This window comes from Bos taurus, chromosome 10 (genome assembly GCF_002263795.3).
Source record: "Bos taurus isolate L1 Dominette 01449 registration number 42190680 breed Hereford chromosome 10, ARS-UCD2.0, whole genome shotgun sequence".
NCBI classification, from domain to species: Eukaryota; Metazoa; Chordata; class Mammalia; order Artiodactyla; family Bovidae; genus Bos; species Bos taurus.
Window position 1 is genome coordinate 57921156 of NC_037337.1, and position 14995 is coordinate 57936150.

Below are 14995 nucleotides of genomic sequence, written 5' to 3' on the forward strand. Positions count from 1 at the left end.
GTTTGTTTGTTTCTATGCTCGCTTCTATTCAATTTAAGGATTGGCATTCTTTTAGCAAATACTCAGGGCCCAGCTTTGTACCAGATACACAAGCACTTGATACAGTGTTGAACAAGACAAATATGGAACTTATATTCTAACAAAGAAAAATAGTAAATACTTAAACAAGAAATAGCATAAATAAATACAGGTAGTAATAAAAGCTCTGAAGAAAATAGAGAAAGACTGGCGTTGGTGATATTTTCATATGTGATATATTCCTGAAAATGGGCACCAAGGTTTAGTGTACATATGTTTTAAAGGGAGAGTCCTTTCTAAGGAATCCAAACAGTCATAAAACACCTCTTCATTGTGGTGTTTGGAGGACCCAATCAAAATTGATCTGAAGTTCAAAATTGGCTTAAGTCCAGAGGGTATAGTTAAGGCTAAAGATTTGCTGTTTTAGAAACTCCTCTTGATACCTCTTTCATGATATTGAGGCTAGGATGAATATTCCATTTTACCATTTTCACTCATCTTTCTAAAATAATGAAAACAAAATATAGACAGCAGTGCCTTCTCATTTTTTAAAAATTAGCAACAGAACTTTCTTCAAAGCAAATTCCAGATGTCCAGTATGTAAAACAGCTGTGGCTCCTCTGCTCATACCATAATGATCCCCCATGAATACTGAGAAATCACTAAGGGTTTGCAGAACACAGGATGAAAACTACAATAAAAAATTCAAATTTTAAATCTTATGATTGAAAAAAATAGCTGTGCTGCTGAAACTGGCACAGCCACTACACCAGAGCTTCCAAATCTTGTTGTTAGACCCATGAAAGTCTGCATTCAGTGAAAAAATAGGTTTATACGTACATTTTAATCTAAAATTAAATTTTGGGGTAGCATTCTTAATATAAGGCAAAGTCAAATTTTAATCAAGGCTATTTCTTCAGAGCATAGTTTCCCCCACTTCCATAGTGTTATTGAGATAGAATTGACATACTGCATTGTATGAGTTTAAGGTGTATGGCATAATGATTGGAATTGCATATATTGTGAAATTATTACCACAATACAGAGCATTGTGCCTTTTAATAATGTGGACTTATGGTACTACTGAGGCTAAAGTACTTTTCATCTGCTAATTTAAAAGTTAAATTTCATATTTGCTGAGTTTTATTTTGTTCATAAACTGTTTAATTATAAATACATCCATGATTTTTTAATATCATTATAAAGTAATTGAATTGCTGGTTTAAATATTTTTTTCTTCTTGTCTTCTAGTTTGCCAGGGTTTGGATACCTGATCCTGAAGAAGTTTGGAAGTCAGCAGAGCTGCTCAAAGATTATAAGCCAGGAGATAAAGTTCTCCTGCTTCAACTTGAGGATGGAAAGGTAGGAATTCTGCTTTTATTTGTTGTTAATGGCATAAAGTAAAGGAAATTCAAAAGGGTAAATTTGCTGTGAGATACTTAACTTCACTTGGAAGTTAAATTTTGAATTAATCTAATATTTTCACTTAACTGATAAAAATGGCAAACAAGTTTCTATCCCAAAGGGTTAGTGAAAATAGCAGATACTTTAAAAAACCCATTATTTTGGCTTATGAATTTATTATGACCTGATTTAGATTCACATCTAATCCTCCCATAGATATTCCTGTTTATCTGTATTTTGTTTAGGATATCACTTAAATAATTCATATTAACTAAGAAAACAACATTTCAAGACCCAGCTTGAGATATGATATTTGCTGGAAATAGGTATTTGAAAAATATTTACTTAGAAGCTATTATCTATAAAACCCTTTGCTAGTGGCCAGAAAAACCTATAACCAGTTGTGTCTCTATACTTTCCCATCTTCATTCACTGCAGAATAGACTCTTGGTTCCACCCTTTTTATTCTCTCTACTGCATTTGACAGGGCATGTCACACTTTTAGTGTGACATTAATTTCTTCTAAACAATTTATAATCTAGCCAGGAGAATGCAGGATATAAAAAGTAGTTCAATACTGCAATACTAAAAATGTCAAAAGATAAGCTTATGATTAATTCCCAAGTGAGTAATACTGTCCTGACAGTTAATATGTATTAAACACTTACTATGTACCAGGTGTAGTTCTGAGTCCTTTATATCCTATAACTCACTTAATCCTCATAACAATCCTATGAGGTGGGCCTGTTATTATTACCACTTTATGGATGAAATACTGAGACTCAGAACGTTTGGGACTTGCTCAGAGTTATATAGGCATTAAGGGATGAAGTTGGGACTTTGAGCCAGTAGATTGCCTTTATGGTCTGTGCTCATAACCACTGTGCTGTACTGTAAAGACAGTGAGGACTTTAGGGTCCCAAAAGAGGGAAACATCACTGTGGGGTGCTTCAGGGAAGACTCCCAAGAGAAGGAAGAGTTTTGACTAGACAGAGTTTAGATTAACAAAGAGAAAGGGGATAGACTTTGTGAGACTTGGAATATATTTTGAAGATAGTGAATATCACAAGTTGACTGAACAGAGATTTAGAAAGGTGTGTGTTCTAGTTTAAGGCTAGTATGTTAAGGTACTTGCTATGTATCATGTTAAGAAGAGACAAAAAAAAAAAGAGGCAAAAAATATGCTCTCTGACATTAATGTCAAATAAGAAAGTACATATACTTAGGAATAGTGTGACATATGATATAATAAATATAAATAAGAAACAAAATAGAACAGAGTGGAGACTGGTCAGAGGAACTGATGAAGGCTAAGAGTCAGAGAGGCATCGTCTAAAGAATGAATAGACAAGGAGGAGTGCATTTCAGGGATCTGGAGGAGCCTCAGCAAGGGCAGGGAGGCATGCACAGTATTGTGCATTTGGAGAACTGTACAAGTTTCATGTTGTTGGGATTTGACGGGAGAGGACTGGCAGGAATATGGGGGTGGGGGGGTACCAGATCAAAGAGAGCCTCATGTTCATGCTGCAACTCTTAAACTTCAACTGGTATACCTGGGAAGTGATTGTAGTGTTTTTAAACGGAAGAGTGCCAAGTTTTCTGTTTTAGAAAGGACTCACTGGTGGTGGAGTGGAGAATGAATTTCAGGAGAGCAAAACAGAGGCAAGGCAATTATTCAGAAAGAAGGCAGGGAAGAATTAGACCAGATTAGAAGGACCTTGACTACCAAATAAGGAATTAACTTATTCAATATTCATTGATCATCCACTCTGTGAGGCACGTTAGGTACTTTAGGCTATATTTTCTTATGATAATTCGCACAGCAAACCCGTGCGTTCGCATGTGGTATTGTAACTATTTTCCAAATAAGGAAGCCCAGACTCAGAGATATTAAGCAGTCTGCCTGAGATCACATAACCATTTTTTGTATGGCAGAAGCCAATGCAAAGACTAGTCAGCTTTGGAAAAGGACATTAGATCCTAATAAACAGACAAAGAGAGGTCGAGGGTCAGACTGTAAAAATTTCCTCCCCATTTTGCAGAATTCATTCCGACCTGATTTGAACATTTGACCTCTATATATCTCTTTAGTATTAACAAAAGTATTAGCAAAAGTCTTTTTACAAAACTAACTTGTCCATCTCTGCAATTATATTGCTGTTTTTTTCCTTTTCATGTGTTGCATGTTGTTTCCCCTTAATACATAATTGAGTGACAGTCTCCATGCTTGACTTTGCCATAAAGCCATATTCCTTAAAACGAGTAGTACTTCTTAATTTGGAGGGCCAAGCACTTCATTAAAAGTCTAATAAAAACTATGGACTGTATTTTAAAGAAATACACATATGTGTATGTACTTACACATACATGCATAGATGCAAAGTGTTAACATCTAATTTTAAGGGATTCTTGGGCCTCTCTGGGTTCAGGAGTTCCCAAGTACCTACCACATACCAAACATTGTCTCCTTTAATTTTTAGCACACGCCTGTGAGCTATTTCCATTATGCCCTTTTTACAAATGAAAGATTAAGGCTAAATAATATACACAAGACCACACAAGAAGTAAATAACAGTTTCAGGACTTGAACCTGCGTTGATCTGGCTCTAAAGCCAAGCTCTTAGCACTCTCTTATATTGTCTGTCACTTATACCAGGTGAAGAGGATAAAAAAAGAATTATTTTCCCGTAGAAAATGATCTGGCCTAGTAACTAGGTAGAAAAAATAATCTAGGCTTTGACTTTTCAAACTGTATTAGCAAAAAATGTTGCTATGAGTTAATACATCTAGTGAAAACAGACTCTCATTTTTTGCTGTTTCCACCAATTTCTGTGGTTTTGGGGGGTACCAGGAAAATGTATTTAATAACTGAGAAACAAATCAGGAATAGGAAATGATCAAAATGTGTTAATACATGCCTGTATCAGGTTTTTGCCATGATTTATTCAGATGCTGTATCTTGTGCATTTTCAGGATTTGGAATATCGTCTAGATCCAAAGACCAAGGAACTGCCTCATTTAAGAAACCCTGACATACTTGTGGGTGAAAATGATCTCACAGCCCTCAGTTATCTTCACGAGCCTGCTGTACTCCATAATCTCAGAGTCCGCTTTATTGATTCCAAACTTATTTATACATATTGTGGTGAGTGTGCATTGCTGTCTGAGTGAACTGTGAATTCTTTTTGCTAATGGACATAACCATGGAAATAATGTGCATGAGAAAGAAGGCTGTGGGTGGATCTTTTCTTAGAAACATATTCACTTCAGAGTTATCAAAAGATTTCAGTTCAGTTCAGTTGCTCAGTTGTGTCCGACTCTTTGTACACCAGGCCTCCCTGTCCATCACCAACTCCCGGAGTTCATCCAACCCCATGTCCATTGAGTTGGTGATGCCATCCAACCATCTCATCCTGTCATCCCCTTCTCCTCCCACCCTCAATCTTTCCCAGCATCAGGGTCTTTTCAAATGAGTCAGCTCTTCGCATCAGGTGGCCAAAGTATTGGAGTTTCAGCTTCAGCATCAGTTCTTCCAGTGAATATTCAGGACTGATTTCCTTTAAGATGGACTGGTTGGATCTCCTTGCAGTCCAAGGGACTCTCTCAAGAGTCTTCTCCAACACCACAGTTCAAAAGCATCAATTCTTCGGTGCTCAGCTTTCTTTATAGTCCAACTCTCATATCCATACATGACCACTGGAAAAACCATAGCCTTAACTAGACGGACTTTTGTTGGCAAAGTAATGTCTCTGCTTTTGAATATGCTGTCTAGGTTGGTCTTAACTTTCCTTCCAAGGAGTAAGTGTCTTTTAATTTCATGGCTTCAGTCACCATCTGCAGTGATTTTGGAGCCCAGAAAAATAAAGTCTGACACTGTTTCCACTGTTTCCCCATCTATTTGCCATGAAGTGATGGGACCGGATGCCATGATCTTCGTTTTCTGAATATTGAGCTTTAAGCCAACTTTTTCACTCTCCTCTTTCACTTTCATCAAGAGGCTCTTTAGTTCTTCTTCACTTTCTGCCATCAGGGTGGTGTCATCTGCATATCTGAGGTTATTGATATTTCTCTCGGCAATCTTGATTCCAGCCTGTGCTTCCTCCAGCCAACCGTTTCTCATGATGTACTCTACATATAAGTTAAATAAGCAGGGTGACAATATACAGCTTGATGTACTCCTTTTCCTTTTTGGAACCAGTCTGTTGTTCCATGTCCAGTTCTAACTTTTGCTTCCTGACCCATATACAGATTCTCAAAAGATTTACCAGTGTTCATTAGCTAGTTGCATTTTATGCTGAATAAACTCTTTTATGAACTTAAATAATATTACTCAGAATACAAAGAACTGGGTCCATCTTTTGCTTTTTCTCTGCATAGAAGTCGTATGCCATATTCAGTACTGATTTGCAAGTTATTTTCATCTCTTACAAAAACCAATACTTGAAGAGTAGGCATCCAAAGACTTATCTTTGGGGCGGGTTCAAAATGTTTTCTTTTTCTCAATATGCTTAGCAGTGCAGGACTGACTTGAGTTGTAGTAACACTTCTTGCTTGATCTGCTTGCCTGGGCCCCTGTTCATTCCAGTAGTAGCTGCCAGTGACCCAGTCCAAGATTTTTTTTCTTCCCCTCTCCTAGCAGTTAAGCATACATGTATATGTTCCCCTTTTCCTTCTTTTTCTTCTTTCTCTGCTTCCTTCTTATTCTTCATTTTCTCTAGCTCTTTTTTCTGTACTGATTTTTTAATCCTTCTTTCACCAAGTATTATCTGCTGAGTCTCAGGTCTGGGATTTCTATCCATTTCCTTCCAAGTCTCTGCTGCATGTACCCAACTTAGTGCTCAACATTTCTTCATTGGGCTCCAGTTTGGGGCAGGGACAGCTATCTTTTCTTCTTAAAAGAATTTATATTCTTGATATTTGCTCTTTTTCTTTCCTACCTATTAAGTCTTTTGGTCAATATTCATTTTTTCTTCAGTTTATCTTTCTTGCACATATGCTACTGCTACCTTCTTATTGAAGCCTTTCCTGTCCACCCTATATTTTCTTCTCCTAGACATCAATATTCCTTCTCTGTTTAATCCCCCATTTACCTTACTATCTATCCTGTAATATATATATTTTTTTTTCTTATTTATTGCCTGAATTTCCCTCTAGATTACAAAGTCCAGGAGGACAAAGATTTTTCCTATTTAAAAAAAAAATTTTTTATTGAAATATAGTTGATGTGGTGGCTCAGACGGTAAAGAATCCACCTGCAGTGCGGGAGACCTGGGTTCGATCCCTGGGTAGGGAAGATCCCCTGGAGAAGAGAACGGCTACACACTCCAGTATTCTTGCCTGGAAAATTCCATGGACAGAGGAGCCTGGTGGGCCCCAGTCCCTGGGGTCACAAAGTGTTGGACATGACTAAGTGACTTTGACTTTCACTTTACAATGTTATATAACTTACAGGTGTACAGTATAGTGATTACAGTTTTTAAAGGTTATACTCTATTTAAATTAGTCTTTTTTTTTTTACTGCTATAAATATAACATTTAGAAAAGACTCAAAACTTAATTGTAGTCAAATATTTGTTGAATGAATGACTAAAGTTAACATATATCTGATATAAAATTTAAGGAAATACCAAAAAAAAGTATAAAAAATGAAAAATAATTACATGTAATTCACCACTGAAAAATAACCAATATTAAGTTGTCTTATATCCTGTGTGTAAATGTAAAAGAGTATAAATAAATATAAAATTGGAATCAGTCTATATATAGTGTGTCGTCTTTTCCCAGGGCACTTAATATTTGTCACAAACATGATCTGGATCACATGGATATAATAATACATATTAAACCACTATCCCTTTTTAAAAGATATTTATTGAAATAAAATTGATTCACAATGTCATATTTAGTTTCTGCCATATAGCAATGTGACTCAGTTATACATATGTATATTCTTTTTCATGTTCTTTTCCATTGTGGTTTATCACAGGATGTAGAATATAGTTTCTTGTGCTAAACATAAACCACTGTCCTTCTGTTTTGTATTTTGTTTCTACTTTTCACTGTTACGAATAACATTATAATAAACATCTTTTTTTTTTTTTAATCCCTTTACATGAATATATGTTTATTTCATTTGGATACATTTCTAGAAGTAGAATTTTTGGTTTAAATATTATAAAAATATTTAAAATTCTTCCAATATTGCCACAATTTTTACTACTTTAAATAACCTAGTCTTGTTTGTAAATGGTTTTTTAGTTAGGACTTAATGGTTCACAGGCAAGTGCTATGGTATATTTTGACTCTTAGCAATTTGTTAGTTTGATATTAATTGAATTTTAACTGTGATTCTCACTTTACCACGTTTGATACGCCCATTAGGATATTATTGACTTCTTTTGGTTTTTTGCCTTTCTTCCCAGGTATAGTCCTAGTAGCTATAAATCCTTATGAACAGCTGCCTATTTATGGAGAAGATATTATTAATGCATATAGTGGTCAGAACATGGGTGATATGGATCCACATATCTTTGCAGTAGCTGAAGAAGCTTACAAGCAAATGGCCAGGTTGGTGGAAGCTCTATTACTATTTCATTACTTTTATTGGATGTGATCATTTCTTCTTTACTGAGTCACAGATATTTTAAAATACAGTGAATAACAACTTGTAAATTATTAAATAAACAGCCTCGATTGTTTCAGGTGGCCTGAATTATTATCAAAATCACCTAACATTTGTAAAAGGACATATAGTTTTTAAAAATTACCTTTGGTATCTCACTATAATCCTGTGACTATTTAAGGACAGATGTCACATTTTATAGATGAATGGATCAAGGTTTGGAGGTATTAAGCGACTTGCCCAATGTTATTCATCTAGTGAGTGGCAGACCAGAACTAAAAGGCCTAAATGCTGATAGAAATCTGTCTGTATCTGGGGTAATTAAAACAGGAAACTGTGAGTTTTAAGTTAGCGAATTTTAGGGTATCAGTGATCCTGAACAGCATCAGGAAAATGTCTTTGATGATAACTGTGGAACCCTAATAATATTTTTAGAGTGGAGAATGAAAGAAAAATCTACTTTCAAGACTAGATTATGCTCTTGGTAATATAATTTAATGCAAAATTATGCATGCATTGAAGGATAGTCTATTTTTAACCTGTTTCTCCAGTCTACAGGTAAGGATGTGGCATGTTATAAATATGATATTGGAAACCCTCAAGCAGTTTATGGAGAGAAAACTAATACTGCAGAGTTTTTTATTTTCTCCTTTCCAACAAGAGAGAATGTTTGTACATAATTGGACCAGTGTGTGACAGAATTTTAGAATTATTTCAATGACAGAATCCATAGAAGTCATTATACCCTTTTGTTAGTAAAATGGTATTGATACTTCTAATAACAGGTAAAGGCTATTAAGTACTCTTTCTGTGCAAGGCACTGTTTAATTGCCTCCCATTTACTAAGTAGTTTTATCCTTATAGGACTCATCCAAGGTTGGTATTGTCATTTTATAGATGAGAAAGCTAATGATAGAAATGAACTTTTACAAATCAGAAACAAAGTCATGAACATAGAGAATAGATTTGTTTCCAGGGGTGAGGCAGAATAGAAGAGGGATGGACTGGGAGTTTAAGATTAGCAGATGCAAACATTATATACAGAATGAATAAATGATAAGGTCCTATGTATAGCATAAGAAACTATATTCAGTATTCTGTGACAAACCATAATGAAAAAGAACATTAAAAAATAAATGTATTAGTAAAATGATTTCAAAATCAATTGGTCTGACACTATGAAATATTGACATATTAAATATAAAATGACAAAGCACGGTTTTGTTCTACATGTCATATTATTTCAGATTCTGCTATAGAATAGTAACTAAAAGTTTACTTTTAAGTTTAAAAGTGAGAAAATTCCATTTATTGATGCAATTTTTTCCCCCTGAAATATTGGATTGGCCAGAGTTCATTTGGGTTTTTCCACTACATCTTATGGAAAAACAAACTTTAATGAACTTTTTGGCCAGCCCAGTAGAAAAGCCTGACAGTATTTTATTTACTTGGTATTGAGCTCTGCAAAACAATGCTAGCACCTTACAAGTTGAACCTGAGAGCTACTGGGCAGAGAGGGGATTGCATGGTATTCCCTACTTAAAAATAAATCCCTGGGAAATTTTTTACAGTTCATAGAGAATTATATGACTTTTTTGAAAATACTATTTTTAAATATGAAAGCTTGGCTCTCACCATCCATGTTACTGGTAATCCACAGTTTTTGGATTATATGAATATTTCTGGCTTTTTACCCTTTAATTTGCTTTGGTTTCTTGATATTACCTCCTTAATATTTCCTCTGTGACGCCAGCATGACTTCTTAATGGCAAGTTTGTTTTCCCTTTGTTCAGTTTTGTTTTTAGATAGTTTTAAAATATGCATCAGTCAATGATGATATTATGTTTGCCACTTATATGAATTAATCTACACCCATAAAATGTGCCACAAGCCCATGCATTGGGAGCGTGGAGTCTTAACCACTGGACCACCAGGGAAGTCCCTAAGGTGATTATTTTAAACTTTGAAATTAGTAAGTACCTTATGGGAAAATACTTTGAGACTATGCAAATATCCTGTTTCTCATAATATGCTTTCACTCACTAATTTTAACATCCATCAGCAGTTCTTACCTGCAGCAGTTATTACTGTGGTGTTTGCCAGGTGGTTGTTTGTTGTTTCCATCATTCCTTCTACAGCTATGGATAGAAGTCTAATCTAAGGAAAAGCTATTTCTTTCCTCCCCAACTTACTTATTATTTATTTTGTATTTGTATCAGTATGAACTCACGGACATGCATTTCATACTATGGATTATTCTGCATTCGCGTGTGTGTACTTAGCTGCTCAGTCATGTCCAACTCTTTGCAACCCCATGGACTGCAGCCTGCCAGGCTCCTCTGTCCATGGGGATTCTCCAGGCAAGAGTACTGGAGTGGGCTGCCATTTCCTTCTCCAGGGGATCTTCCCAACCCAGGGATCGAATCCAGGTCTCCTGCATTGTAGACAGATTCTTTACCTACTCTACATTACTATCATTATTTATTTTGTTCAAACTGTCTCAGATTTGGCCATTGAGAGCTCTTTCCAGTGTCCTTTCACATTCTCCATCATCTTTTGAGCATTTCCTAACTTTCTAGCACCATCTGACTCATTTTCTAATTTTCTTGCCCCAACCCCAATGAATTCAGCCATTTCTTCAAGGACCCCTGGTTCCTTGTACTGAAGAAATGGCACTTAGGAACTAAGATCTGGGTGCTAGATGCATTCATTACGTGGGAATCCTTGCCTATAAACCTTCTCAGTGCACACAGCTAAGAAATACGTTGCCCCCCACACCTTCACCAACAGAAGGTGTTGTCATCATTTAAAATTTCCACCAAACTGACAGGTGAGAAATGGTGTCCTAGTGTTGTTTTAATTTACCTTTCTCTAAGTAGCACAGACTTTTCACATCTTTACACTTACACATCTTTCATATCTATACACATCTATATAATGTATATATATTTAAAACCATAAAACCATTAAAATTACTGATTCCTCCAATTTCAGTTCAACACCACAGTTTTTATTTAATTTATATTTTGTCTTTATTTTTAAAATTTTTATTGATGTTTATTCTTGCTTTGACTAGTGTTGGGGTACCATATGGTGATCTTCTGTTTTGTTTTGTTTTTAATTGTATTTATTTTTTATTTATTTTTTGGTTAAATTGGGTCTTCGTTGCTGTATGTGGGTTTGTCTGATTGCAGTGAGTGGCTTCTCGTTGTGGTGGCTTCTCTTATTGTGAAGCATGGGCTCTAGGTACACAGGCTTCAGTCTTTGAGGCTCGTGGGCTCTAGTTGTGGCGCATTGACTCAGTTGTCCTATGGCATGTGGAATCTTCCTGGATCAGGGATTGAACTCACGTCACCTGCATTAGCAGGTGATTCTTAACCACTGGACCACCAGGGAATTCCCAAAACCATAGTTTTCATTCTTGATTTCTTTTTTCTTCTTTTAACTTCTTTCTTTGATCTTGAGAAACCTGACTCTCCTTATCCATAGTATATTTACTTGTTTGCTCAATCCTAGAATATTCTTACTTTCAGAAATGCTAACCCATAGCCCTGTGAAAACCAAATTTACCACTCAAGTACAATATTGTGTCCAGGTCATTTTGTCTTTAGTCTTACATAATATGAAGTACCAATTTCCAAAGTTACCTAGGTTGGTTCATTTTTTCCCCACTTAACTTATTAATTTGTTGAACCACTGTCCCATATATGATCACTTAGATATTTTGCAATTACAAACAGTGCTACAATAAATAAGTTTGTATATTTATTATTTATTATATACATTTTTATATTTGTATTTCTTTATTTGTTTCTCTTCCAAGTTGCTTTTAAGTCTTGGAAACAAAATATACAGTCTGACTCAGATACACCATGGAGCAAGGCCTAGATAAATGAGATAATTTTGCCCACATCTTGGGGATAAGGGTGATATATATGTCTTTATGAAAACTATTTTTAAAAAAAATGTAAACTCTGTACAACATTCTCCAGGAGCTAAAGCCCAAGAGAACCCACTGGCAGTCTATCATCGGTAGGACCTTAGAGGCATCTCAGAGATGAAAGGAGAGGTAGGCAGTTTTTCCACAGCTGGAGGAGGCTACAGCTGTCCTCATCTCTGCCGGGAATACCAGGCAGTGGCAAGCAGCACTGAAAGAACAGAGTGGGGCAGTGGCATTGGGCAGCTCTCAATATCTTGATCATAAATATTTGGAACATTCCAGTTGGTGATATTTATTGCCAGTGGGGCCAGAGCTGGAGGGAGATTTCTCATCCACAAGGGGCAGAGAGTGCACCTCTCTGCTTGAAGAGGGACAGGAGAGGTGATGGGATCAAAGAGATAGAGCAAGGGACTTTCACATTCTTGGCTACCTCAACTGGACAACTGCCAGAGGGCCATGAGCAGCTTGAACCACCCAACTGCTTCTGGGAGGAGGGTGCAGAATCTAATCACTGACAGGCTTTGGTAGTTTAGGTTCATACCTGTTTCAGAGCTTTTCTCTAACAACTTGGTATCACAGGAATTCCTCAGCTCGGGTAGAAGTTCTGGTCGAATGTGTCTTCATGTCCAACATTGGTGCTTTTGCTCCAAGCCAGGACCCAGTTGCTCTTGGAACCTATGGCTCCCATGTCTAGCACAGTGCTGTTTGAACTGAACACCATGGTCTTGGTGACTTGTGACACAATGGTTTGAAAATCAAAATCGCTGTGTAAGCAGATGGAGGCATTGCTGGGTTTGGTGCCTATCAGCTAGTACATAGCAGAAGTGGGGTTTGACTTCACATTGTACAGGTTCTTACCCCTAAAGCCTCATTGCTTGCATTGGGTTACACGGTGTTCAGTGCTAATGCAGTAACCTTGACCAGCCTTTAAGAAGACAAGTTAGAGGTGGAGCACATTTTTGTAGTTTTAAAAGTGGCATTGGTAGGTCAAAAGGTAGGTATAAATATATTGCCAGATTCCCTCTAAAAGAGTTGTTTTAGTTTGCATTTTTGCCTAAATTGTTCAAGAGTGTCTATTTCCCATAGCTTTATCAACAAAATATGTAATCTTTGTGTGTGTGTGTGTGTGTGTGTGTGTGCTTAGTTGCATCTGACTCTTTGCGACCCCATGGACCATAGCCCACCAGGTTCCTCTATCCTGGAACTGTCCAGTCAAGAATACTGGAGTGGGTTGCCATTTACTACTCCAGGGGATCTTCCCCACTCAGGGATCAAACCTGCATCTCTTGCGTCTGCTGCATTGGCAGGGGATTCTTTACCACTGTGTCATGTTCTTGCCAGTTTAATGGTATCTTAATGTTGTTTTCATCTGCATTTCTTTAAATATGAGTAAGTTTGAATGTCTTTTCATATGTTTAAGAGCAGTTTCATTTTTTGTTTGTTTCTTTGTTTATGGGCTGAATTGTTGATTCAACTTTTTACATTTTTCTGTTGTTTTTTGGTTTTTTGATCCTCAATTTTAAGAGTTAAATATATATATATATATGATATATTAGCCCTTTATCTGTGTTATATTGCAAATACTTCCCCTCAATTTTATTTTGCTTGTAATGTCCTTTTCCAAGCAAATTTATTAATCTTTTTTATTTCTTTGAATTTTAAGTCACTGTTAGAAAACCTTTCTCTACACCAAAGCAAAAAAGATTTAATCCTCTTCTAGTGTTTGTATTGTTTTTATAGCTTACCTTTAGATCGCTGATCCCATTGGAGTTTATACTTTTGTATGAGACATATGGATCTAAATTTGTCTTTTTTCCAAATGGCTGCACAGTTATCTCAGTGTCACTTATAGAAGCCCATCTTTGCCAGTTATTTAAGATGCCACCTAAAATTTATCATGCCCTTTTTTCTTATTGTTGGTTTTCTTATATTTTTTTTATGTTCTTGGTTCATAATTTTCTTATGTTCTTGGTTTAATTTCTTGGCTATATTCTTTCCTCTTCCTTTATTCATGTCCCAGTACCACACTTTGATTGTAGTGATTTTATAGTATGTTTTATGTTTGTGTGTCTGATACCATTAACCACCCTTCCCCCCACACAGTGTCTTTTTCATTATTTTCCTGGTTATCCTTAGGCGTTTGTTTTTATATGTAGATTTTGGTATTAACTTATCCAACTCTGTAAAAAATAAAGCTAACTTTTGAGCAATAACATGAAGGAAAGGAGGAAGCAAGCCATTCAGATATCTGGAGAAAGAATATTCCAAGCAGAGAGATTAGCAATTGCAAGGACCATACAAAGCCTTGAGGACTTCTGTAGCATATTTGACTTTTTCTCTGAGTGTGGGTTTTGAGCAGGGAAATGACATGATCTGGCAGCTGTGTTAAAAATTCATGATAGATTCCTACCAAAAATGTATATCCTGAATCTAATCATGAGAAAAACTGTAAATGAGGTGTATACTGAAAAATAGCTCTATATACTCTTTAAAATTATCAAGATCAAGATAGTCAAAGAAAGGCTGAGGAACTGTTCCTGATTAAAGGAGAGAGTGGAAACATGCCAGTTAAATGCAGTGAATATTTGGAATTGAATCCTTGATGATGAGGGAGACAGGGTAACTTTGTATGGGGCAATACTGGATGATTGTAAAATAGGAATATAGACTGTAGATTAAATAATGGTTTTTTGTCAATTTTACATTTCCTGATTTTGATCACAGTAGATATGTAAGAGCAATGTCATTGTTCTTAGGAAGTATACTCTAAAATATGTAGGAGTCATCATGTCTATAACTTACTCACAGGTGTTTCAGAAAATATCAAAATAAGAGAAACAGAGACATTTATGAAACAAATGAGCAAAATCTAAACAATTGGTGAATCTGAGTAAAGCAGGTATAGGAATTCAGTTTACTCTTTTTGCCATTTTCTATAAGTTTGAAATCATCTCAAAGGTAAAAAAACAACCAAAGGACTGAATGTAATGCAATAAGGGTCAATTCTAGGT

At 35.9% G+C, this 14995-nt stretch overlaps 1 protein-coding gene across 5 annotated transcripts in view; it reads left to right on the forward strand.

The window, feature by feature from the left end:
- The window catches only part of MYO5A (myosin VA), a 205627-nt gene that overhangs the window by 72241 nt on the left and 118391 nt on the right, over nt 1-14995 (forward strand). For all 5 annotated transcript variants that reach the window (XM_005211877.4, XM_005211879.4, XM_024998029.2 and 2 more), the window contains exons 2-4: nt 1270-1380; nt 4396-4567; nt 7845-7989. In XM_005211877.4, coding sequence (XP_005211934.1) covers nt 1270-1380; nt 4396-4567; nt 7845-7989 — 428 coding nt within the window. The remainder of the gene's footprint in view (nt 1-1269; nt 1381-4395; nt 4568-7844; nt 7990-14995) is intronic.